At 38.5% G+C, this 27,480-nt stretch overlaps 2 protein-coding genes across 2 annotated transcripts in view; one reads left to right on the plus strand and one right to left on the minus strand.

Annotated features, from left to right (window-relative positions):
- Nucleotides 1-249: 249 nt before the first annotated feature.
- On the plus strand, nt 250-22,294 carry ANKMY2 (ankyrin repeat and MYND domain containing 2). The gene is made up of 10 exons (XM_054057504.1): nt 250-597; nt 3,876-3,940; nt 10,786-10,924; nt 12,752-12,850; nt 14,464-14,624; nt 15,783-15,997; nt 17,091-17,226; nt 19,019-19,147; nt 19,584-19,725; nt 21,913-22,294. The coding sequence occupies exons 1-10, from the start codon at nt 531-533 to the stop codon at nt 22,134-22,136; spliced, it is 1,377 nt and encodes a 458-aa protein (XP_053913479.1). The 5' UTR covers nt 250-530; the 3' UTR covers nt 22,137-22,294.
- Nucleotides 22,295-23,604: 1,310 nt separating this feature from the next.
- Nucleotides 23,605-27,480, minus strand: part of LRRC72 (leucine rich repeat containing 72) — a 28,264-nt gene continuing 24,388 nt past the window's right edge. The window contains 2 exon segments of the mRNA XM_054057896.1: nt 23,605-25,274; nt 27,328-27,479. Coding sequence (XP_053913871.1) covers nt 25,111-25,274; nt 27,328-27,479 — 316 coding nt within the window. The 3' untranslated portion in view covers nt 23,605-25,110.

A 27,480-nucleotide genomic window follows, 5' to 3' on the forward strand; every position in this document is an offset into this window, starting at 1 on the left:
AAGAAAAGCACGACCGTTCCTCAAGTTCTAAACGAGGGATAAGAGAAGAGTGGGCTCCTTATCTCGGGGAGCGCCTCTCTGGGAAGGCGGCAGAGGGGGAACGGCCGGCACACACTCCCCCCACCGCCGCGCGGAAATGGTTCGCCCTGCGGCCGGGCTACGCGAGGCGGGGCTGCTCAAGGCACCGCCATAAGGAGTGCGGGGGAGGGGTGTGTGTGGAAGAGAATTCGAGGAGAAGCTGGAAAGGAGAGGAGCAAAAGAAGAAGCAAACCCCATTTTTCAACTTCGAAAAGAGAGATAACAGAGGAACAGGCTCCTTCTCTGGGGCAGCGATAGTTTGGGAAGGCGGCAGAGGGAGAACGGCCGGCACACGCTCCCCCCTCTCGCCGCGCCGGGAATGGTTCGCCCCGCGGCCGGAGCTGCGCGAGGCGCTGCCATGCGGGGCGGGGAGGTGGAGGTGGGGGGGGCTGGTACCGTCCCGATCCCCATCCTGCTCCCTCCTCACGGCCCGCGGGGGCTGCGGTGGCGCCATGGCTCCTCCCAGGAAAGGCGACCTGAGCGCGGAGGAGAAGGACTTGCTGGCGGCGATCGCCGCAGGTGAGCGCGGGCAGTAGCGCTGCCCCGCCGGCCGAGGCCGCAGCTCCGGACGTTCTCACTCTCGGCCCCGCGGGCGGCGGGCGGGGCGCTGGGGCCGGTGCCGGCCGCCCCGCATGGGGCCACGAGGCGCCCCGGGTCCCGGCTGCGGGGCGGGGAACACGGCTGCGCCCTCGCGCTGCCCCCTGTGCTCCGACAAAATGTAGTCGCTGTTACAGAAAGCGGGATATTTTGGTTTAAGCTAAAGTTCATCTAAGTAACTATATTTTCTGAAAGTTAGACAGAATGTGCCTCTGATAGCATCAGTTTTTTATAGCATGCCGGTTTTTTTCAGTGTTTTTCCAGACACTTTCATCTTGTGTTCACTATGGTCTGTGCTGAACAACTGTCTCTTATTCTATAATCATATCTGTTTGCAGTGTCTCCCTGTTTCAAATGCAAGGTCAGACAGAGAGCTGGAGCCACCTGCAAATCAGCAAGAGATTCGACTGCTGTGAAGTTCATAGTAACATTAAAATTAGTCCCTGGAAAGTAACAGAATATGCATAAGATGTCTGGGAAAATTTATACATATGCACCTAAGTGGGAAATATATTCTGTAACCAGCTTTTGCCTCGCTGCTCAGGATTGATGGAGATCACTCCCTCATGTTCCCTAGGCGTGATTAAAGAATACTTGCTTCCTAAAACTCCAAAATGAGTCTTAGAGAGTTTATTTGCTGGCATTTTAGTATCAGTACCAGCAGGGGAATGCAAAGGGAGCTGCTTGCCATGCGAGGAGAGGGTGGGTATTCCTGTGCAGCTCAGATTGGGGAAGCCGAACAGTGGGGGTCTAACTCTGCCAAGGAAAGCTCACATCTTTCTCGTGTGTATCCACATTATTAATATGCATTGATATTTATCTAACGACTTGTGTTAATATGCTTGGAAAAAAAAAAAAAATGTTTTCTTGGGTATAAGTCAGTTCTTTAACCTGTTACAGCTTTCCCTCTGTGCTGTTGCCAGCCCAGGTTGTCCTTACAGACAGCATGTTCTTGAATTAACAGAACTTGAGCTTGTCCAGGGTGTTGTACATCCCTTATCTCTTATGCTATTTTATTTTGCACTTCATGTGAGCATTGCAATTTCAGCATGTTATGTGGTGCATGTGCTTATTGCTGTGAAGCTTTCTGTCATGCTTGTCGTAACACTTGGATTTCATTGTCCAGCAATGTGAATTTAATAGCCGTGTCTAGGTAGTTATATTCCCAGCTGTATTTTGATACTTCTGAGGCGTTTTTGTTAGTTAGAGGTAAACTAAAAACCTCTGATACACTCCACACATTTCCATAAGTAGTTTTGAGGCAATTTGAACCCATAAGAAATTGATAGTTTTGGCGCTTCATTCCGCCTTGTGTTAAAAAGTTCCTTTTTGTCTGACACAAAGAGAGGGCGATCAGTAGTGAATTTACTGTGGATGAGAATCAGTTTGATTGACTCGTTTTAAGCAGAGTTTCAGGCCTTCATTTTGCAGATGCGTCTGTCTAACTTACCTGATGTTTCTCATGAGCTTCATGAGACAATTCTGATCTCTGGGCCAACCTCCTACTCAAAACAGGTCAGCTGTGGGGTTAAACGAGATTGCTCAGGGCTTTAGCAGATCAGAAGGAACAATTGATCAGGCCTTGAAAAACGCCAAGGATGGATACTGCACAGTGTCTCTGGGCAGCCTGTTATGCTGCCGCCCTGGGCTCATAGTAAAAAATGGATTTCCTTCTATCTGAAGCTTCTTTTTCTTTCAGCTTCTGTGTGTTGTCTGTTGGCTTCCTACCATGCACCACTATGAACAGCCTGGCTCCAGCTTTAGGCTCTAGCTAATTCTGGAAGTCTAACTTCTATCGGTTTAGTGTCTTGTTTGGAAATCCTTCAATGTTTTGTCATACAGAACTCTAAACTTATAAATGCAATCTTTGCTTTGCCTTACTTGCATTAAAATTTGCTTTGAAGATCACTGCTTGAAGACTTGCTCTTTGTGGTATTTGTTCTTTTGCCAGAATGTTTTTCTGAAAACTATACCAGATCCTAAGAAGCTTCTCACGTGGTTTTTTTTTTGTTTGTTTGTTTCTGAAACTATTTAGTATAGTTAAACACAGGACCTTTATGAAAAGAAATTATCTCTAGTATTTGTAATATTTTTTCACAGAAAATGAGCCAACACTTAAGTTGCAAGAGCTGCTTTGCTGAAAATTTGCAGGAAGAGCACCTCCTTGTGATGTAGTCAAGACAAACATGAAGTCTGTCTTGAAAATGTGGGTTGTAATGCTTATTTTTGTTAAGCACGTTACTCCTGAAAGAACTTCACTTTTGACTGAATCGGTGATCGGAAGATTCTTTTTGCAATATAAATTTTCAATAGATTTAATCCCAAACTTAGACGTTTTGAACATTGTTTTGTTTTTGTTTGTTTGAATGCCTGTTAAAGTTTCTTTGATATTATTTGATAGGTTTTCAGTGGCTTTAAATCACATTCTTGGATCTGTGGCTTAACTCAAAAGATTCTTGTAGCAAATTGAAAAATAAAACTTTATGGCCTATTTTTCCTTGCACAGATTTTTTTCATACTTCAGCCTAATTATGCAATTTTTAGAAGTGTTAGTGAGCAAGCTGCCTTGGTTTTTGTGCATTCCACCTGTATTCCTTATTACTAAAATCAAATTCTTTCTTTTCTAGACCAGGGAGGTAGAATGTTGCAAAGTTTAAATTTAAGCAGGAAAGGAGATGTGAGTAAATGATAACACATTTTGTTCAGCCCAGAGAAGTCTTTGAAATGGAATTATTCCCTTGTGTGAGAATTTAGATATTTTTTTTAGACTGGGCATAAGATGCTTCATAAAGAGGTCTAAGTACAGAATGTATTAAAATACTGAGTATCATTTTACTCATTCAGAATTGTTCAGATGCAGTTTATGAAGAGCCATTTTAATGTCCTGTTCTTGCGTGTGTTGGTTGGCTACTTTATGAAAAATTGACATTTGCTTCTAGTCATGCTCTCAGACTACTCTTTGATGTTGTGACTTCTTGACTTTTAGCTTCTGATATAGAACATTTTTCTTTTTGAGACTCTTCACTAAATACGATTGATTTATTGGTGGTTAATCTACATTCCACGTGGTTAATCTACAAAGATTTTGATTCTAATCAGGAATGGAACTGATCTTTTTCCTCTTGATTCTCAGTTTATTCCCTTTCTCACCCTCCCTTTCTCTCTTTTTGTGTCTTTTTTTTTTTTTTCTTTAATTAAAGGAAACACCGAGGAGGCTGGAAGGCTACTGGGCAGCAAGAATGTCCGTGTCAATTGCTTGGATGAGGTACAGTGAAACTGTACAAGCATTACACTGGGTTTAGCGAGGAAAACAAGGTCTGAAGGCCTTCTTGTTGTTAAATAGCATTGCTATGCAGACTCCTGGAAATCAGAGTTATTCTGGGGATATTTCGAGCCTGCAGCTGAATAATGAACATTTGAAGAGCTCTTAGTTTCTTTAAGAAAGTTTAGAGATTAATGTTACTTGAAGTACTATGCTGTATTGTTTCTCAAGTTCCAGCATGAACTTTGTTGTCTATAAGGTAAGATGAATACTGCAGTGAGACACGTAGGGATGTTGCCTGACTTCTTGTTTCCTCCACCAAACTGTAGTCCCTCCACTTAGGTAGAGGCAGACTGTGGATGAAGAATACTTCTCCCTGTCTCACACTTGCATCTCATCAACCAAAGCCTTATCTTTGCAGAACCATAAATGTGCTCAGAGGCAGATGTGATAGACATGTAGAAAACAAAATTCTTGAGTTGCTACCTGAAGTTGGGACAGAGTTCATGGAAAAAAAAGCTTGTGTGATGTTGGTATGTTTCCTTTTTACAGTGTCTCTCTGTAGCATGCAACATTAATGCAAAGTGGAACATGTGAGCAAAACTGTAGTTGCCCACAACCCACGTTAGATCAAGGTGTAATTTATCAATTTAAATGCCAGTCTGTGTTTTTTCTTGATTATATTATTTCCTAGGATCACTGGGAAATTCAGACTAGAAGAAACCTCAGAAAGTGTCTAGTTCAGCCTCCCACTCAAAGCAGCTTCATCTCCAAGGTCAGATGAGGTTGTTCTAAGCTTTATCCTGTTTGACCTTGAAAACCTCCAAGGATGGAGACTGCCTAATATTTCTGGGCAACTTGTTTCACTGCCTTACTGTGCTTATGGTGGAAGTACTTTTCCCTTATGTCTGAGCCTGTTTCAACTTAGATTCATTGTCTCTTGCCCTCCTGACACCATAACAGACGAGTTTGCCTCTGTCTTCTCATTGATCTTCCCAGAGGCACTGGCAGGCAGCTATTTGGTCCAACCAAGCTGTCTCTTCTCCAAGCTGAGCAAGCCCAGTTCCTGCAGCCTCTCTTCACTGCACAAGTGCTTGAATTCCCACTGTGTCTTGGTGGTGTTCTACTGAACTTGCTGCAGTTTATCCATGTCTGTTGTACCAGAAGGCCCAAAATTTGACAGGGTGCTATAGATGCAGTCTTGCAAATGCTGAATGAAGGCAAATTATCACTTTACCTACTGGTTGTCTTCCTGGAATATTGTTAGCCTTTCTTGTTTTGACAATAGACCTGTTTGCTAATTGTTTTTAAATACAGTTAAATATTTAAATCTTAATTTCTAATATATGACTTTCAACAAGCTTCTGACAAACTACTCAAACTGAGCTTTGCAGTAAACTCTAGGTACCCGAGATACAGTGCGTAAATATATTTGCAAGTGTGCTTTATTGTATGGACTTTAAAGGCTTTTCTTTTAGGGTAAGTGCTGAACGACTGCACCTTTGATGCAGTATTAGTGCAACATGCAGGATTACTGTTGAGAGGGTGTGGTTTATTAATAGAAACCATAACTGAGTTATGCCTCAGGGCATTCTTTAAGAAGAAGTAGTGTTAACAATACTTGCCTAATGTTTATATCTGGCTCAATACAGCCAAGTCACATAAACCTTGAAAAGTGTTTGCTATGGACTAATTGCAGTCTCCTTTTTATCCCCAAGAATGCTGTGTAATGCTGTGTATTGAACAGGATGGGGTTCAGATTTGCTTAGGGTTCTTAATCCATCAGTCATCTCATGTCAACTTTCAGAATTTTTCTGTTATAAGCCAATTCTCCTCTAAAGTGTTATTCTAATATCTATATGTAAATAGTGTGCGTGAAACCCCCATTAAACGTTAGCTTCATCTATTATTCGGTGTTGCCACAACTGAAGGCTGCTTTGAATGCATCAGTTTGTATTTTCTTCCTCTGCTGCCTTAGCTGTTCATCCTAAAATTCACATTATTATTTATGTTACTACTGTTACTTATTTTATTAATGTTAAGAAACAGAGCCCTGAAAATTAAGTGCTTAGATATTGAAATGAGAGCACAATTTAGTTGGGAGCTAAGGCCTCGCTCCTTTCCTCAAAGGCCTCTTTATATGAGAGAATCCTCAGAGGAGCACAGGTTTAATGTAATTCTCTTCTGTTTGTGGTACAGCAAACGTGCAGTCACTATATAATAATTTCCACAGGCCAGAGAACCCGTGACATCCAGAAGCAGGCTGTTGCATATTGCCCTTCCTGATTTTAAAAAATAAACACATAACATATCCCTTTAATTTTTGTTTTGACCATATATTCTAGCTGCCTAGATCTACTTTCTTCTAGATTAAAAACTACTGACAATCTTTTTCTCTATGTACCTTTAGACAAGGACCAAGTCACATTTTAACATCTTCTGAATGCAATGGCATTTTAAGTATCACACCTGAAATTGTGTTTCTTCAGTAAGCGAGCTGTAATCATAACTCTGCTCCGAATCCTTTCTAATTGTTTCAGCTTCTTCTTTCAAAAGTGTGTACATGAGCTGGATACAGTGTTTCAGCATTGCTTCTGCTGCTGTTACACATTATAAAAAAATAACAAATTCTTTCTCTAGTTGCTTTGCTTGGCCCTGTGCCAAGACTCACGTTCACCTTCTATCTGCAGTGCTGTACTGGGAGCAGTAGGTCACTTGAAAGCAGAGTAAGATCTGCTTATTCAAGTTAGTTTCACAGATGCCAATCTTCCTTCCAGATTGGTGTAAATATCCAGCAGGTACAGTCCTATTCTTTCCCAGCATCCTTGCTGAGCAAATAATTTTTAGTGGTGGTGTTTGTGGATGTAGGTAATTGAAGAAACAAAAGCTTTTTAGGCTTAATCGTTGTCTTTATGAAAACAAAGAAATAAATAGGTCTTCTATAAAACTTGTCTTTACCAGTTTGACTCTGGAAGCTTTGAAACTCCAGGCGTATTTAAGCTCAGGTGTCCCAAAATATTAGGACAAAGAGATGGGTAATGGAAATTGATGGAAAATAAACACAAATAAACTTAATTTAAATGCATGCTACTTAGTAATTTTTTTTGTCCTGTTTTAGATGGAGTGCTTGCTAACTTGGAAACATAGTATGGAAGAAAGTGTTCAGGAATTTTATTTCCCCTGGGAGCCCAGAGCTTGTAAATACTGTTGTGACTTCATGTTGGCAATCTGCTGCCTTTAACTCCATCCATTTGCAGGGTGTGGCCAAGATCTTTCAGATTATTGCAGAAAGACAGTCTAGAGGAAGCACATGGGATTTCTCACCGTGGAAGTTTTCTTCAGTCGTCTCGACAGTTAAAGTTGCAAAGGAGCAGTGTAGTACTATAATCCCATATTTTTTGCAGATCAAGCAGAGTCTTGACCTGAAAAGGCTTTACAGCTTTTCTATATTTAAAATAATTTTTAGGTCATTCATAATATTCTTATATACAGAACCATCATTTGGCATTATCAGCATTAATTTTTTTCTCTAGTTTTGGTAATTCAGCTGTTCGTGTCTGTAAAACGTACATCTTTTGGAAATAGTCCACTTCTATGTACTAATTACAGAAATGAATACTTGCTGGGAATTACAGCAGCAGCCTGCTTATTAGTGTACAAGATATGTGTAGCTTTAGTCATACTGATTATGTTCAGTGTAGGGTCCTTTAGTTAGTCTGTCTCAGTGTTCAGTGTGAACTTCCTATGCCAGCAGAAAATGCCGGGATCCTTGGCCTTTACTGAGGAGAGTTCCATTTTTTTGATGTTTTTTTTTTTATATAGTAGATATAGATAAAATTGTTTGTGCGAGAATCTGTTGACTCCAAATCCAAATCCTACTTGCAGTGAGTTTAAGATGGGTAAAGGGCAATCTTATTCAAAAGCTTTAAGAGTGAAATTTCCGAAGACTTCAATCCAGTGAAAAGTCACGTCATATTTCTAGACCAGCAGCATTTGGTACTAGTTCTGTTAAAAGTCAAAGACATCTTTGCAATCCAATTCCAAACACCTACCTGAACCAGTCTTAATGAGTTGGTCTAATTTCAGCGGTGCTCCTCCTTTTTATTTAGGAGACTTGATTTTGAAGACATTCCTCAACTAGTACTTTTGTGTTCCTTGTGGCACATACTCTTTTTGCATCATGTGTTTCATTGTTGGAATCGTAGAATCATTAAGGTTGGAAAAGACTCTAAGATTGAGTTGAACCAGCAGCCCAACACTACCATGCCTACTAAACCGTGTCCTGAAATCCCACATTGACGTGTTTATTGAGTATTTCCACGGATGGTGACTCCACCACTTCCCCGGGAAGAAATTTTTCCTACTATCCAATTCTTAGTCATGTCACAAAAATATTGTCTCAAATGAAAGCCAAAACTACAGTCTATGTGTTTAGTTTGTAATTTTCTGAATGAATAGAACTGGTACAGCTGCCTGGATCTAAAGAATAAAATAAGGCAAATAAAATTTCCATATTAATGTGGGGCTGAGTTCCTCGTTGCAAAATTAGCTGGAGAAGGAAGAGGTGGATGCTTTAAAACTGTGAGCATACATGTGTCTACAGCAGGTTTTCAGCTAAGGTTTCTACAGTCCTCTCAACCCTCCATGCAATGTCATAGTGTACCCCAATACCTGCTGAGGGAGCTGCTCCAGTGTGATCCAGCCTGTGTGTGCCACATCTTGGCCAAGTTTCCATGGCTGAGAAGGGTGAAGAGAGCATGAGAAGTATAAGATTCAGGGAGTGTTGGGACCCAGTGGATTCTTCTTTTCTCTTCAGTAACGCAAGTCTATGTGGCTACTTCAGTAGCCAGTCATCAGTGTGTTACCCACAATACAATGGATTTTAGAAGAATGCGTGGGCCATGTGTAATATTATTATACAGTCAGCATGAGTGTTTAAATGCTCATAACATAGTCAGGTTTTCTGCCAAATATGCGCAGGTCACCGGGGTATGAGATGGTCTGTGTATTTTTTTGTTTGTTTTTCCCAACTCTTGTCCCCTGGCCTTCCCCAGTTCCTCTGGTCAATGAAGTTTGAGGAAATAGTGCTATTGAAAACTTCATCCACAGTTCCTATAAGGCAGGATGTTGCTTTTCCACTTTATTATCTTTATAAACTTGTTTTCATTCATCCTGTGGAAGCACAGCTCTCCCAGAAGAGAAATAGACTGACCTGCTTTGTTCTTCCCCTACTTCTGTTAGTGGAGTCCTAGGGAGTGAGGTTAAAAGACTGGATGTTTCATCCGAAGACTGTTACATAGTAGCTGCTAGAAAGTGGAATGTTCATCCAATGTTCCATACTGGAACAATGAATAATTTTTTTCACCTGCATGCTTAATAAACTGTCTGCTAATGTAGTCTAAGTATGTTGTATTAACATTCCCTATGTTATCTGTCAGAAAACAGTGTTGCTGGACAACAGGTATCTGTAGTCATTTCAGTTTCTGCGTAGCGACATAATACAGGATACTAAAGTTTTCCAAATATGCTTTTGTCTATCCTGTCCGTTTTCTGTTTGTTGTGAATGTGGAATGCTGACATTAGAGTGACTTTAAATCCAGTTTTCTAACAACTGTCCATATGTTTTCTCCTTGCTATGTAGTTTTGATCCACAGCACAGCCTGACACTATAAAAATTTAATCAGGCTTGTGAAAAAGAAGTTTCCCAGGAGGAGAGGGCAACAAAAAAACTCATTGCTTTCCTTTGTCCCATAATCTTCAGACAAATTCTTTTTTTAATTGAAACAACTGCCATTCAAGGTATAACCAAACTTAGTCATTGTTTTCCTGAAGCTCCTTTGCCAGTCAGAACCCATGCTATGTTCATTTCATCTTACAGCAATACTTTCTGCACTGCTAAAGGAGGTGAATCTATGCTGGCTCCAGATTGGGACTGGCCCATAAAAATTGCTGCCTGTATAATGGGATGTAGTTTATATATTATGATAGAAAGCTTTTACTTACCTTTATAGGCCCACTAATGAAATTTAGTAAAAACAATCACAAAGTTGTTTCATGTTTGTGAAGTGATTTCTTCGGCTCTGCACTAACAATTCATCCCAATACTGAAATTTTCCCGTCGGGTTTGCCCAGTTTTGCATTTATAAGCACACCAGAGTAACTCCAATAAAAACACAGCACCTTCCTTGCTGAAGTTAATGGGTTTTATGCTGGAGCACTTTTATCACAAGACAACGTTTGAGACTGGGTGGTTGTTGAAGTCCAGGTAGAGCTGTGGCTGATGCAAGATCACAGGCACAATAACAAAAAGGGTGGATAAACGGGAGAGAGGAGGATAGTGCAATTACCAGTAATCATGACTAACACTGAGAAAGATGGGTTTCATGAACTTCATATCTTTGTTATGGCAAAACCAACAACAGCCTAGTCCCAATTTTCTTGTTGCTTATTGTATAATGCAGGGGGGGAAAGTAGTAACTTAGGAACCTGACAAATTTTATGAAACAAGCTTCTCCACCTAGCAGAAGCATTAGTTCTCTTTGTACAAAAGGTTAATGACAAATTGGCATTAAATGTTTCTTATTTATTCAACAGTTGTCTGTTTTCATAAGTATAGCACAGCAGAATCAGGAAAGCGACACAGAAATGGAAAATCTACTGCATCATAGTAACAGTATTTTTTCATCAAGATTTTGTGAACTTTTTTACTAACATACATTATGTGAGGCTTTGGTAGTCATACTATGCATGTACTACTGTTTCTACGTAAAAATTATCAGTAGTATGGAGACCAAGAGATATAACAAATGATTTTTTATATGCTCCTTCCTTTTTCTTTCTTTTGCTAGCATGGCATGACCCCTCTAATGCACGCAGCATACAAAGGGAAAGTAGACATGTGCAGGTTGCTCTTGCGACATGGAGCTGATGTTAACTGCAATGAACACGAGCATGGATATACTGCCCTGATGTTTGCTGGCCTTTCAGGTAAATTCTTACTAAGCTTATGGCACAGATTTTTATGACGTTGGTGGTACAATTACTCATTTCCCATAATGTAAATTATGGGAACCAGGCAAATATGTCAAGACCAGTAGAATCATTGGGACAGTGGAGTTGGAGAGCTACTGTTCAGGCTTGGGATCTTTTTTTCACATGAATATTGATTTTTTTTTCAGCGTTCTGAGGCATGTAGTCTATCTGTACTTTGTCCTGTTTGTTATGGATCTCAAAATTCAGTCTCCCGTGACAGTTTTCTTATGCAGTGGTATACTTTGTTTAATTATACTGTGTTACACTGAAAACGATGCTGCACCGCATTGCTTTTTTTATGACTACAAATCATGAACTTTTAGTTAATATTTGAGGCTTGTCAAATCAATCCAGGATTTTTCGAATTTTGCCTTTTTTCTACATAATTTTTGCCATTATTTTGTGAGCTTTTAAATATGTATTTAGTACATTTTTAAAATGTGTTTTCTCACATTATTTTTCCCTCTCTTATTGCTTATGTTTTTTTCAGGGAAGTGCTTAAGGCTGTATATATCTTCTCCTGTCTCCAATGGTGGTTTGCAGCTTTCTTCTTGCTGTCCTTTTTTCAATTATTTCCTTGAGTGAGAAAAACACGTTATATAAAAATCATTGTTCCTTCTAGGGGAAAGTTTAGATTTGGGACTATCAGGTTATTTGAAGTATCTTCTCTACTAGGCCACTTATGTCTTCCCCAAAAGGAGATGCTAGGGAAGCAAGGTTTCTTAGCACGTGCAGTTTAAACTCTGCCTTCTTTCTTCATAAGTATGAAAAAGCCAAAGGCATATGTGTGTATATGAACCATATCTGGATGATCAGATTGTTTTTCTGTCAGAACATTGGTAAAAAGATTTGGGAAATCCTAGCATTCCGTGGCATTGAGCAGTATCAGTGCTGCAGCAGATAGATAGGAACAAACTCTTAGAAATTGTTAAATGACTGCAGCTTTGTGGCACATGCTGGAGTTTTACCATTTTCTCACAGCTGAGCTTTTAACCCATTATCTTGGGTTTGAATGCTCTTGCATATTGATTTTAACATCTGTTATCTGTCAGTGCAAAAGGTACATGAGCACTACTGATGCAGTGCCTTTGTTTTTAAATCATAAACATTCGCTTCCATCCACCACCCCCTTCTTTCTTTATGTTCACTTTTCTATACTGAGTATATGGACAAAAACTGGTAAAGTAGGAATACTTTGAAAGCAGAACCAGCACAAGTGGTGAGAAGTGTCCTTATTAGTCTCTGAAGGGCACTAATTAAGGCATCTAATCTTCCCATCAAATTTTAGCTTCATTTTACTTGGTATTGGGCCCAGTCTGAACACCCAGTTCCCACTGTGGGGAAAGGAACAATCTGTTCTCTTCTCTATGCTCCTGCTGTATAATAGTACTGGATTTGTTTTTCTTCTTAGAATAGCAAATGTTGTAATTGAACTGTCAAACTAGATTAGTAGAATTTGCTTCTATACAGCTATTCAGAGGGACCAAGCAGCTCTAGTATAGTTATATGCATATGACTCCTGTAAGCTCCATGGGGACATGAATGTTCATTACAGACAGCAGTTACTCTCTGCCTGAATTTCACCCTCTGGAACCATAAATAGAGAGGCAGCACTATGCCTTTCTACTAATCCGTTCTTAAAATAATGACATTAAGAACATTAATTTCCCTCAGTGTTATTCCTGGTCTTGAAGAAATTCACCCTTTGGTTTTATACAACATAAAGAATTACAAGTTCTGGTTTGTTCTCTCTCATTTCCCATATCTTTTCCCCAAATTCAGGAAACAAAGAAATCACCTGGATGATGTTGGAGGCTGGGGCAGAGACTGATGTTGTCAACTCTGTGGGAAGGACAGCAGCTCAGATGGCTGCTTTTGTAGGTAAGGTGAAAGTTTGTTATCATTTCTCAAATTCCTAAAGAAGCAAATTGTTAGATTCTGATGCTTTTTTATTGGAGAAACATTATTTAGTGACCTGTTCTGAACTGACAGAGTTCTTCAGCATTTTTTCCACATCTCATCCAGTAAGAGAGTTCTATTCCCATGCTGCGTTTCATAGAAGCACAAAAGGTCTTACCTCTAAGAACAGATGCCGCTGCTCTGCAAGTGCACAAATTTTTGCAGTGTGGTTCCCTTTCAGATAATCAGGAGAGGTTGGTAATGTTTGAGGTGTCTGAAGGGCAGGTATGTGCTTCTGCAGTACCAAGTGCATAACTGGAGCTTCCTTAGTGCAGAGAAACTCAATGTAGCTCTAGGAGTCAGAAACTCTCATCTGAGCTTTGCCATGAACATGCTGTGTGCTAATGGTGAGTTACCTCCTGCCCTTCTCCCTGTGTGTGCAGGAGCCAGAGAAGTCTCAGAATCTGTTCTGAAGTGGTCAGTACTTACTGAACTCAACCTGACTAGAATAACATTCTAGTCAGGAACAAACAGGGATTTGCCGTCCCTGTGTTCTGTGTTGTCCTGGGTAAAACATGCATTAGGCCTTTTTCTCTTGTTATATTTCTTTTCCTTGTCTTTTTTTTTTAACGCTTTTTACTTCTTTACCCATCTTATCAGTGCTGGGAGATTCCTAGATTAACATTCCCAAATAACCCACTTTTTCTCTGTTTTCTAGTAAGGAAATGTGGTAAAATATTACCAGAAAAAAATGGAGTCATTTTAGTGACTCAGCTGTTGCTGTCCGTATGAACTTCCCAACAACCAAAAATGAGGACCTGTATTTGAGATTCAAGCAGCAATACCTTACCTATTCACTCAATACGTCAAAGAAGTCCACTCAGATTAATTATACTTTGGATTTGGAGAGTCTTTTCCAATGTGCTGCTGAATCAACTTATGAGTGAATGGGGAGTGTTATCTGCAACATAATTTAGGAGGATTTTTGTTTAAGATCTTATCATGTCACCAAGATAAAATAAATATTTTCAGGCATACTAAGATATGCTGCTCTGTAAAAGTGTGAACATTGGTATCCATTCCTGGGCTGGTTTTTTTATTCTCTATCCAATCGACATTAGTTCAGCTGTCCATGTGTGGGAGGTGAGGATTCTTCTTCCCTGTCACTTGCCTTACAGTGTGCTCTGTTAGGTTAGGACAGTCGCTTCTGAAACAGTGGAGAGTATTAAATGCTGATACTTGGTTGGCTGTGTCGTCTACTGATTAATAGGATTAGTGCCAAGATAAATCAATCAATTTAAAGAATGTGGTCCTGAACTAGAGAAGCTAAATTTTATTTTCCCTTTAGCCAAGTAATCCATTGTATCCATCTACAGATGTAGAAAACAAGAAGGGGATGTAACTTCTCTTATCTTGTTACTTTCATTGCAGGGTTTTTTTATTTTCATAAATTTTAAGCGTGTTCTCTTCTTATAATTTCTCCTGCTTTAGTTTAATACACTACTATCCATTTCAGGTCTGAAAACTTAGAAGGCCTTGTTGTTATCATTATTGTTTCATTCCGTTGGTGATTTTTCTTCCTTGTGTGCCTCTAGGTCAACATGACTGTGTGACTGTCATCAACAACTTCTTTCCACGTGAAAGGCTGGACTACTATACTAAACCACAAGGCTTAGATAAAGAACCAAAATTGCCAGTGAAATTAGCTGGGCCTCTGCATAAAATTATTACTACTACTAACATGCATCCCGTTAAGGTAGAGTAATATGTAAATTGTATGTGTTTGTTGGCATGGGATCTGTGTCTTTATGTCAGAAAACATTCATTTCTCCTGAGAGTCCTATTGAGATGAAAAGCATTATCCACTGATTCAGATGCTTCTGAAAATGAGAAAGAATTTGACTCAACATTTGGGCTTGATTCGAAAATGAAGTTATTTTTTATAGTGTTGATGTACAGCAGAGTCTTGAACTAACAAATTTAAGTGGAGAGATTCTTAGTTTTTGCGTCAATAACCGTAAATAGTTTTCTTTTTTGGCTTTTTCCCCAGCCCCACTTGAAGCAGAAACATAAAATAATTTCCCATCTTAACAAAATCTCGTTGTTCTCTCAATGCTTGTCTCAGCATGTGTCTTTCCTGCCTTCATCACTGGTTCACCATAGTAACATCTACTGCTGCTGCTCTTTCTGAAACTGTGGGCAAGAAGTGTTTATTTTTACCTCCTGGTGTATTTGCTGAAAAGAGTGTCTTTTATGGTTTGCTCCTCTCATGTAGTTCAGAGAAATTAATACACCTAAATTCAAGGACAGGTTCCTTGGGCTTGCCATTCAAAGCCAGGAATTTGTCAACAGTTGCCAATCAAGTTTCTGCAGCACTTAGAAACAGTGCAGCAGTGGCAGCTGTTACAGTTTAGTGAGTAGAATGTATAATTTCCTCTTTAAATGCTAAGTTCAGTGCTTTACTGGCCTACCTGAAGCACTCCAAAGTTATGTGAGGTTGATGTGTTCTGCGAAACTACTGAAATCATGGAAGTCCAGTTTTAGGTGTTCAAAAGGAAGGTGATGTAAGGACAGCGTAAGGTAGTTTCTGTAGCAGTTTCTTTTGAAATGATTTTGTTTCTTTAGGTTCTTATTCTGGAAAAATCCTTACCATTTTAATAGCAGACTAGCTTAATTTCCTATTTACAGCAAACTTGATTTCTTGTATGGGAACTCTGAATTAGAGTAGACTATATAGTAATACTTCATAATGACAGATAAAAGAATGAGACGACTGCATAAGGTAGAAGTAGAGGAATATTAGAAACTCCACTGAAATTGAGTTACAATGAGCTATATAATCCTTAATGCTAATGCACAAGTTTAAAAATATTAGTTCCTAATTGAATTACGTTCACTTCTAACTTTCTCATAGATTGTGATGCTGGTGAAAGAGAACCCTCTGTTGGCCGAAGTAGAAGCACTGCAGAAATGTTACAGGGTTCTGGATCTAATCTGTGAGAAATGTATGAAGCAGAAAGATATGAATGAAGTACTTGCTATGAAAATGCACTACATCAGTTGCATCTTCCAGAAATGTATTACATTCTTAAAAGAGCGAGAGGATAAGTTAGATGGATTTATCAAAAGGTATGTATTTCTACAGAGAGGTCTGAAGGCATATGTATGAACCAGCTTTACAGATAGTAGAAAAAGGAAACTGTAATAATAGACTGGATTGTCTTGGATGAAAGATTATTACAGCTGCAGTCAGTTTTTTCTGTCTGAAGTGGCATTGTCCTTTCCTGGGATACAAAGGCACATTCCTAGAGTTTCAGCTCCCTGCTGGACCTGGTTAGAGCTTGGCAATCTCACATACACCGTGAAGCAGCAGAGAGCAACATGTGGTGGAGAAAAAGGGGAGTTATAGGCTTGATAAAATAATTTCTCAGTGTCAGATAGGTATGATCTGGGAGCATTGCTTTTACCATTTTGTAGTCATACAGGGTGAGATTTTTTTCGAAACAATTAAGCAACCAAGAACTGCAAATCCCACTGGCTCTGGATGAGACTTGGACTCTTAAGTCACTTAGGCAGATCTTCAGCACCCACTCAGTTACAAAACCAGCTTCGTGATCTTAAGTATCAAAGTAAGTGGCCTGACTTTCAGAAGGATCACTTTCCCCATAGACTTCTGTGGTTTTCTGTGATACTGAAAATAAATTATAAAGTCAGCTTTCACATACTGAAATCGAGTAGTTTATCAGTGATCCACATAACAAGTAGGAGGGAACCAGGTAGATGTAGATGCATCAAAACTATAACATGGTATTAAACATAAGTAAAGCAGAATTTTTATTTTTAAAGTAGCTTGTATTCTTCATTGTTTATTTTTACAATGCTCATTTTTAACCACAACAAAGCATTTTGCAACTTAAGTCTGATGTAGATACCAGCTGTTCTGTGGGTTATTATTTTTCTCTGTGTGTTTGAATTAGTGAGTAGTGGTTTCAGAGTGTACATTTAGTTATTCTGTGTTTCATGATTGTGCATAAAAATAAAAATAATTTCATTTGCATTTTAAACACCTCTATGTATGAAGTTGCCAAATTATTTTGAATTGTAATTCTTCTCTGTATATTGAAAGAGGACAGTCAGGAGGACAGAGGGCAGCATTCTGTGTATGTGTTTTAGAACATTTACTGTGTGATTTCTTACTTGACTTTGATTTTTAAAATTTTAGTCTCTTGAAAGGGAGAGAGAAAGATGGTTTCCCTGTATATCAAGAGAAACTAATTCGAGAAAGTATCCGCAAGTTTCCTTACTGTGAAGCTACATTGCTCCAGCAGCTCGTGAGAAGTATTGCGCCTGTTGAAATAGTAAGTTTTTCCTATCACGTTCTAAGCAGCTTTCATAGTAAATTCAGCTTAAACAAGCCATCTTTTCTGTTTCTCAGCTTCTGCAATGTGTTATATTAAGTAAAGGTTCTTGATGTCCCTGAACTCTCTGGCAAACTAAAGGGGTTTTTTAAGTATTGCAGGAAAATGCTCTAAAATACATCAACTGCTGATTCTTTCCTGTGCCCATAACAAATGTTTAAATACTTCATCTTTTAAAGCAAATTGAAACAGTTTGTGTCGGAGCTTTCTTTTCCTGCTCTGGGATGTCTATTCAGTTTTTCTTTGCCAGTTGGCTTTTACAAATTATAGATTCAGGCACAGATGAAATTCATTTTGCACTCTTTCTTCACAACGTGTACATTCAATTTAAGATCAAATAATTTCCTAGATTTAATGCATTCATTATTTCTAGTGTTCATAAAATGTTGATAGGAAAAGAAAAAACATTCTGGGAAGCTCCTTTTGTCACAGGGAGAGATGCAATATAGAGCAAAATGTGTATCTAAATTAGGAAATCATAACTACAAGTATGAAATCTAACTTCAGTTTTCCTCATATGCCATTGCTAACACACTCTTCCTTATAATACTACTGATTAATTTATATAAATGTTACACAACAATTACTATTCTTTTTTAAGAACGGTCTCTCTGGTCTCTGAGAGCTGGCTGTTATAGGCACTAACACTGGGGAAGTGGAACAATTTTGTGATGTGTTTGGATTATGCTTAGTGAATTAAAAATAGCCTCCATCTTAAGTGGCTCCAGTCTACTAAAACATCCCGAGGCTTAATGCAATCCCTACTGTTTGTCTAAGCCAGAAAAATAAACACAGTGTGAAAACATAAGCTATCGTGATGCATTAAGACTTGCTTTAAAGTAAACATTTTACTTCCTGTCCCTTTTTTCTTACAAGAACAGTCTTTTCCGCCTTCTCTCTTTAAAGAAATATGGTTTGTTATTTTGGATTTGGGTCCATTATGCAGAACTGGGAAGGAGGAGATGCTGTAAATTTTTAATGGTCTGGAAGGCTTGACATTTGGCATGCACAAGTACTTGGATTCAGTCTGGGCATCTCAGCCTTGTCATAGGCACTAGGATTGTGCATATTCCATAGTTGTCCAGCAGTTTAAGGATTTACTTAGAGCTGGAGCTGCTTGCAATTTTTTTCCTCCAAAGTTTACATCATTGCCCGAAATAATATTCTTAATTTATGGGTACTGGTAAAATATACTAAATCTTACTGCTAGTATGGCATGGGAAAGATACTGCAAATAATATCAAAATAATGGTATGCAAATAATTGTTTTGAAGATTCTGTTTTCTGACCATTTGGTCTGTACTACCTGAGTACACTGGGCACAACAGTGGATCAGTGACAAGTAGAGTAATTTTCTGTGTGCCAGCACAGAGACTGATCGACATAAACCTGCTGTGTGTGATCTGCAAGTAGATGACTGTGTGAAAAATGTTGAGTTCATTAATAACATTATTAATAATTTACGGAGTATAAAATGATAATTTTAAACCTCTCTTCTACAGAATCTAAGGACTAAGTTAACTTTATATACAAAAAATTAGCTAACTATAAGTGTTAAGTTGTGCATGTTAGCTGAAATTCTGTGACTTATGTCGTGGCTGCAAAGGCATCTCCAGTAAGAGTACAGCTGGCTGCTTGGAAACTCGCGTTGCTTGTTTTGTTTTTCACTTGTGTGTCTCTCTTCACGATAGTGGGTTTTGATGTTATTACCCCCTCTCGTCTTACCTTCCAGGGTTCTGATCCCACAGCTTTTTCTGTACTTACACAAGCTATTACTGGCCAAGTGGGTTTTGTGGATGCTGAATTCTGTACAACTTGCGGGGGAAAGGGAGCAGGCAAAAGATGTTCAGTGTGTAAAATGGTAAGAATCCGTAAATAGTTACAATTTAATCAGAAAAAAAAATGGTACCACTGAGGTGCTGAGAATTTTGAATTCTTGACTGTTTACTGTGTAGACTTAGGAGGAATGGCGTGAATACCTGCACTGAAAATGCGCAAGCCATATACTTCTGAGAGCGATGCCTGAAATTCACAAGTAGGAGTACTTGGATTTCCAAGTGTACATGTTTAAGAATCAAAAAAGAGTAAATTTCTGAATGTTCAGAGTTAACAAAACAAACTATTCACTATAGAGTTTTCTGTAGGTTAAAATCACTCCATATGACCTTACAAATTGCTTAAAAATACCATAAAGTAATATACTTTAAGAGATTTAACTTGAAACACTACAAAATACAAGAATATTGTATATTTTTTTTAGTACATACAGATGAATTGATAGCTCTGGTAACTTTCAGGTGATGTACTGCGACCAGAACTGCCAGAAAATACACTGGTTTACCCACAAAAAAGTCTGCAAGACGCTGAAGGAAATTCACGAGAAACAAGAACTAGAAGCTGCCAAAGAAAAAAGGAAACAAGAAAAAAAGCAAAAGAAAGGTTAGAATCTATAGTTTGCTTGCTGAAACTGATGCTGCATTAACTGCATCACAAGGAACAATGCTAAAAGCTGTAACAGCTGAGGCTGAAAGAAAAATTTTTGTTGTAGCATAGAAGCATCCCTGCACTTGTTGGAATTTGAGTCTTTCAATTTTCAAATGTGATGTAAGTTTATAAAATTTAGTGCTAAAACTTAATGGTTTTTAATGCTAGAGTTACACGGGTTTCTATGACTAAAGCTTTCTGAATTACATGGTACTGTTTCAAAATCCAAATCCTTGATCAAAATAATGCAGAAGTTTCATGCTGCTCTGCCTTTTATTGGAGGTATTGGGACAATTGGATAATAAGCAAGTAGCCCATTCCTTCCAGTTGCAAAAGTCAACGTAGATGTTAATTCTTCTGTAATACTTTCTTCTTCATAATCACAGTGTCAAGTTAATTTTGTTGTTTACTTTGAATGTAATGAAAGAAAGTGTTACTCTTTAAAATGTTAACGATGTTATTAGTATATTTCCCTTCACTTAGAAAATAATTAATGACAGAAAAAACACTGTATTGCACACACACTCCCTTTAATGTACTCTGATACAATGTTTCTGTAAGTGAAATAATAGGAAAATTGAAGTAACTTTTTTCTCTTTTAAACCTTAATAGTCCCCTCCCCTTGTTTTAAGGATTGTTAGAAGAGCACTGGACAAATCACACTTGTGTTATAACAGTAGAATTCTTCACTTCGGCTGGACTCTAAAAACTATAGCAGGATATAAATTAGTAACAAATTAGTAATTATTGAAGTTTTCAACAGCTTCCTGTGATGATCCTGCTACGAGAGTTGCTGTTGCATGTGGAAGTTGGAGGCAGGAATACTAGAAATCGTTAAGTATATTGCATAATAGTACAGCAAAACAGGATGAGCGGTGAGCAGCGTGGTGCCTCACGCTGGTGACAAACACACACACCTGCAGGTTCGCATTAACTGAACCAGTCAGTGCCCAGGTGCTGCCCTCTTCAGAGGGAGAGACGGGATCTTGGTGGATGGCTCTTCTCCCTTCCTTCTCAAAAACGGAAGCTAAGATTTTTTGACAGGTTACTACTGCAATATCTGCATGTTACTCTTCATTAACTTCTTCAACTACACGGCCAAGGCACTGTAGACATTATCAAATTTTCTGTTGTCAGCAAGACAGTGAATTCACCCTAGCTTCAAGTCTCCCTGTGAATGGTGATTCATCAAAACTCTTCAACAGCAGTTTTATTCCAAAAAGCTAATACTCCCTACAAATCTTATACATCAGAAAAATCCCACAATTGCAACTACAAGCAAAACCAAGTTTTAAGAGTTCCCACTGTACAGGTGTGAGTGTTAAGGAAGTCTGTGCTTTAGCCTGTGCTTAAGGCAGTTCACTCCGTTGCCAATGTGACCTTAGAAGGGCTTGGGCAGTGTTGTGGCTGGCTGTGGCATTGTTTTCAGCTGGCTATCAGCCCTAAAGGGGAGCAAGAGACCAAGAACTACTTGTGGAGGTGCCTGCACCCTCAAGTAGGTGTTTTCCCCACTTTCTTTTTCAGAATTGCTAGTTTATAACCCCTACCTAGTAGAATCAGATCAAAAAGTTATTTAACAATTTTTTTTCTCCAAAAACATTATTTGAAAAGTAAAGGTGCAACAGCTGATTCTGTTCCATGCAATCAGGTTATGAATTTTAGGATGACTCAATTCAACCAGAGTTATTTTGGTCAACTGTTCATTTGCAAAGAATTTCTTCAGTCTGTTATACACGAAAATTCCTACATAATTGTGTACAAAAAACCCCACCAGCACTCTATGTGTAACTGCCTGCAGCCATCCTTTGAAAAGTTAACTGTAGGAATAGTGTCAATAAAGCATGTGTGAACTGAAAGTTAAAGTAGCTGTAGTGTCCTGTCTGCTTCTCTACATACAAAAGAAGTATGGCAAAGCTGAAGATAAATGAACAACAGATTTGTGTAGGGTTAGTTTCAGAGTGATCGTACGCCAGCTTAGGCAGAACTCTAGCGTCTTTGATCTTTTTAGATGAAGTTTGGTTAAATGAATCACTTCTGTAATTGATGCAATGTTTCCTAGTGTTTATTATTCTTCAGTAATAAAAATGTTTGCTTGCAGATGAGTTCAGTGTTTACTGATGATGTGGTTTCTCTTCTGTTTAGATGAAGCACAACTTGTAGAGGGTAGTTCTGCAAGTGAAGAGCAGTCAGATCCTGCTCCAGATGCTGCTGAAAAAGTGGATCCAAATCATGCCGCTGACCTAATGGAACAACTTGAATTAACCAAAGAGACGGAGGCACAAGCCCTACACCCTGAAAGTCTACTGGAAAGTGAGACTGACTTAGCTGACGTTGCTCTTAAAAAAAATGAAGAGCCTGAAGAGTAAGAACAGGATAGGAAGGAACTGAGAGTTCTGGCTGCATCCGTGTACCTCAAGGGTCGTAAAGAATTTTTTACACTGACGGTGTCTGAGTTCTTACAGCATGGCTTATGCAAGGCTCCCTGTGAAAGACAGCACATCTCTGTTCATCGTGAGATGAAACACTCGCTAATTTGTCTATAAATCCTTTGAGTTCTGTTGTAGATTGTCAAAATAGGTATTTATCATCTGATAAACGCTAGAGTGGCATAGATCCATCTGTATGTAGACCAGCAGTAAGCATAGTGAAAATCTATGAGTATCCGTGGTTATTAGCCACTTAGTGATTAAGAAAAGCATTTGATTTGGATTGCTTGTGTTTTCAGAACCTAAATCTATTTTAATTGTGATTTAAATATTTTTTTCTGCAAGTACACAGAACTGTAGTTAAAAGCACTGAGAAGCCAGCTGTTAAATTGCTTTTTTTACACCATTTTGTGAAGCTTTACCTGAAGGAATTCAGTAGCAGTTAAGTTTCTGAAGATAATAATCTGAATTCTCAACTTTTCATTACATTACAGTAGATATTTTTGACTAGTGAGTGCACAGTGTCTATTTTGTGGCAATCTTATTAAATGATACTACTCTTTCAGAAGTTTCGAGCTGACTGTGAAATGTGTTTCAACAGAATTATTTCACTATTGTTTTGGTCAAAACTATTTCAAGTTTGTCCAAGTCTCATGAAGGGAAGACTAGAATGATTTAAAATGTTTTGACTGACAAGAATCATGGTTTCTAAGTCTCAGCTATCAGGAAAAGATGCCTTAGAGCACACTGGGATATTGCATATGAATTATTTCATAAACGATGTTTGATATTGTTCATGCTGAACATGGTCACAGTGAATTAAATGGGAAAATTCATGTGGGCAGTGATACAACTGGGATTTTACTTAGGCTTTCAGTTAATACCATATCTAAAAAATAGCTTCTCTTAATTGTGCTGTTTTCATTTGGATTTGCTTCTGTTTTTCATGAATCAGTGGGAATGCCACAACCCAAAATATCGCTTGCTGCACAAGGATGGCAAAATTTGAGATTATCAAATTGTTGAATGAATAAGTGGTGTTTTGAATATGGCTACATTCTTCATCTTAGAGGAATAAGGACTATCCTCAAAACAGAGGAAAAATGCTATTAATTTTTTACTATTTAATATATTGAAAGTTTTTGTTTAACGTTTTGAAAACTGTAATAGTGAGGATACATAAATACACCTGCGCAGGGAATGTAACCGTGTTTTAATTTTGAGGATTAGAAGAATAAATCATGAGGAATAAAGGGAAGTTTTTTCAAAGAAGGGAGCTGAGTGGCTATTTTTGTTCACTGTGTCTGTTAATACCTGTTGGGACGTACGGTGTCATTCTCCGTCGATATGCGTGGGCGTCCTGGAGCTCAGGTGTACAAGTTTAGTTTGGTTGGCAGGCAAGAGATGCATGCCTGGAACTTAGATATGGAGTCATGATGTAGTCACTGTCCACTCTTGGATCTGGTAGTGTGGAAGCGCTGCTGGTTCCCTGTTCTACAAGTAGGACTTTGGGCTTGCTGGGACGTGTTGCTCTTTAAGATTTCTCTGAAAATGCAACCCCTTTAGGGCAAATGAATCAGGATTTTGCAAGCATGGTAAAATCCACAGCATGAATCTTGCTTTCTTCTTGTCAGCCAATGCTTTTTCTTGATAAAGAAGAGAAGCCCAAGCAGTAGGAGGAAGTATGAACACTGGAAACTAGTGTGAAGTGTGGGATGGATGATGCAGCTTATGTAGTCGTGTTGTCATTCTAACTCGAAAAGGCTTTGAAACCTTTAGGAGCAGAGGCTGCTGCAGTTCCCTCTTTTTGCACAAAGACTCAAAGGAGAGCAACTGCAATCCAAGTTAGGGTCCTAGTTCACGATGATGCTCCAGAGCTGCCTCTGCCTTCCTCAGCTTAAGCTGGTGACAGCTCATCTGTTGGACCATCCTGGTTGATAGGTCCTGATAAACAGGCTCTTGCCTAATCATGAATTGGAGGAAACATCTCATGTGATGTGTTACTTATAAAGAAGGAACTCGGAAGACAAGCAACAGGCTGGAAAAGGGCTTTGATACATTAGATAGCATTGACATTAAGCCTTTGGTAGAATGGAGGGAGGAAGATGTATTATTTTCTATCTATGTGCATATCTCTGACTAGTTTCTTTAATGGTAACAGGCTTCAGCGCCCGAAGTGTCAGGTGTAGCACTACAGCATTGTGTGACCCTTGTGGTCAGCAAGGCTGCCGACTGACTTAGAATCGGTTGGCAGCCTTGGGGCACTGCCTTGCGCTTAGCAAGTCCTGTCCTCTCCAAAAGGATCTGCAAGCAGAGGCCTACGGCCTGGGGGAGTACCAGCAGCCACAGGCATCAGCTGGGTACCAGCAAGCTCAACACCTCATGGCTCTACTGTATTAAGACCCAATGAGTATCCTCATAAAACTAAGAGGTTTTGGTGCATTCATGCAGCACACAAATGAGCAAATCGAAACTTTAATCCCTCTCAGAAATGAGAAAAGCTTAGTGGCTGCTTTCTCAAATCTTTATTTTGAAAGGAGAGAAGTTACTGCTTGTGCACATGGGAAGTCTTAATTCTCCAGCAGAAACTAAAAAGAATGAAATTATTTATCTTTAATTGCTTAACAATTAGCTACAAGTTTAGCTTTAATGATTTCTTTTAACAGAAGTAGAGCAAGAATTGCATTTCAAGCAACGTTTATTGTAACATCACTATTTATCATTTATTTTCTTAATTTCTTACTTTACATGTTATATATCTGATGATGAAAGGAATGTTACACTAATACGTTTTTTTGCTGGGAGGTCATTTAATTAAAGGCATGTTTTAGTGTACTTGTTTTATAGAGATATTAACTTACTCAAAAGGCTTCCACTAGAGAGAGGAATTATTTTGTGTTAAGGAAGGGAGCACTCATCTAATTTGGTCTGTCAGCTTCTCCTGACGTTCTTCTGCTTTGTTTTCAAGCTGTCTTTCTTGACAGGTGGCTACTTTGTTCCAGTCAACAGAGGAAAATTCCATTAGAGTTCTTGCTATTGCTCGTAGTAAAACGGCATCTTCAGGGTTCTCAAATGGTGCTCTGCAAAAAGAACAAAGCACTTTATCTGAATGTTTCCAGACTACTTTGAAGCGGATTGACTAGATCCACTCTGGATAGAAAGTGAAGTTAGAAGTCGCGATGACACTAACAGTGAGGATTTGAAAATTTTCAGTTTTTGGAAGTCTGTTTATGTTAACAAATCTAAGAAAGCAAAACAAAATGAGAAAAGGTTAGGATCACAGGGTTGTAAAGACAAAAACCCATGCCACAAATTATTTAAAATACATTTATAATAAACCATAAAATGTTATTTTGTTCTCGTTGCTTTTTTCCCCACAAAAATTATAATTGGGGTGTACTTTAAATGCTCTGATTCAATACTAATTGTAAAACTAATTGTATGATTTCATAGTGATATGATACCCATTCATCAAAAGCACATTTAATTTGAGGTGGATCTTTTAATCAGCCACAACGCAAATATCCCTTCTCCAGGTTCTGAATCCAGAATACTGTGAGCTTATGTTGTCCATGTATCCTGCCGCAGCTGTCAGCGGGGAGAGCAAAGTGGCAGATGCATGACATTAGTGCAGAATTTGCAAGAACCTCATATTACAACAAAACCCTTTAACTCAGCTACAATATTAAAACCCAATCTTTAATAAATTTCATCTTAAAGATTACCCAAAGGAATACATACCTAATAAAAGCCATAGGACTGTCTCCACCGAGTCTAACGCACTTTATCATCATAAGATACCTTGCAAAGCCTAAGCATTTACATAAATAAGACAGAGAAGAAGCTGTATATCCCTTCTATCAATGAGGACAGCTAACTCTACTGAAAGCAGGTAAGAATTACTTTTTAAACATAAATTAGCCTGATTGTAAAGAGCTGGACTCAAAAGTGAACAGCTATCTAAAATCAAATTGTTAAAGGATATCATCATATGTAGGCTTTTATTATTTCCTTCCATAATTTTTTCAAGTTTTTTTCACATGTAGAGCTTGAAAGTAAAAAAAAAAAGCCTGATATCTGAGGTTTGTAAATTTGCTCTGATAAAGATAGCATCTAAAATGTCATCAGATGAAAATGCAACCTTTACACTGCCTCAATGCAGACACAGAGGTAAGTTTTAAATTTCTTTCTGTGATTTTGAAACCAAACAGAATAAAAGTAACATCAAGTACAGACTAAAAAAGTTTAATTCTACAAGTCAGTATTTTTCCAGAGAGCACGTATTTTTGAACATCCAGGCAGGAGAAAATGTTCTGAGCCACAACACAGAACAGCTGTTCTGATGCTTTAATACTTAGAGCATGCTTTTATTTTCAGTGATCAGTATTTGATCTTATAAATAAATAGCATTTTTATACACCCATTTCCAACTGTGGAATACGTTTCAATATTAAATTTCAGACGGCAGCGGGCAGGTTGTCTCATCAGAAGAGTACAGAGTTGCAACTATGTTAAATACAAAAGACCAGAAAATTTTTCAAAAGCTCATTTTTACTGCATGTCTTCCCTGGTGAGGGTATTTTTTTAGGCATGAGAAGAGGAAATGAAGTAAGAGCTCCAGGGATGCCAAAAGAAAAAAAAAAAAGGTCAAAAAATTACTGATTAGGAAGCATTAAAAGGAATCTGCTTGCAAAGCTAGGCAAGCTATGTAAAATTTTAAATACTATTTAGAAGAAAGTGCTTTCTTCAAGAGATTATTTTATGAAAGCACTAGAGGGCATCAAAACTCTATGATGCTGATCACCATCTGAGAGACTGGAAGTGTATTGAGGTGTTTTTAATTAAATGAAAGTAAAACTAAACACACACAAGACACATTGAAAAAAAAAAAGGTATTTGTTTATCCATCTTTAAAGACAATTCTGGAACTTCAGGGACTGAATAGAACTTATTTGCCACAATACTCTTAGTAGAAGAATTCACTTGTTGCTGTTGCTGCTACCACCACTTACTTTATGAAGCAATTTGGTTGAGTTCCTGATGCATTTATACTTTATGGCTAAAAGCAGTAACTTTCTATCAGATGAATGAAAAGAACTTTTCCTAATTCCAGTCCCCTAAAAATATATACCTTTCCTTACGTTACTATCAACACCTGAGGGCGTCATCAGTCTTCTGGCTGGTGGAGCGCAGCTGATAGTTCCCACTGCAGTCCTCAGGGATGTATTGACTCTCTTTCCAAAAGCTATTGACTGCACAACGCAAGACCTTTTGTGGTTATAAA

The sequence above is a fragment of the Cuculus canorus genome, chromosome 2, assembly GCF_017976375.1.
Source record: "Cuculus canorus isolate bCucCan1 chromosome 2, bCucCan1.pri, whole genome shotgun sequence".
In the NCBI taxonomy this organism is placed as follows: domain Eukaryota; kingdom Metazoa; phylum Chordata; class Aves; order Cuculiformes; family Cuculidae; genus Cuculus; species Cuculus canorus.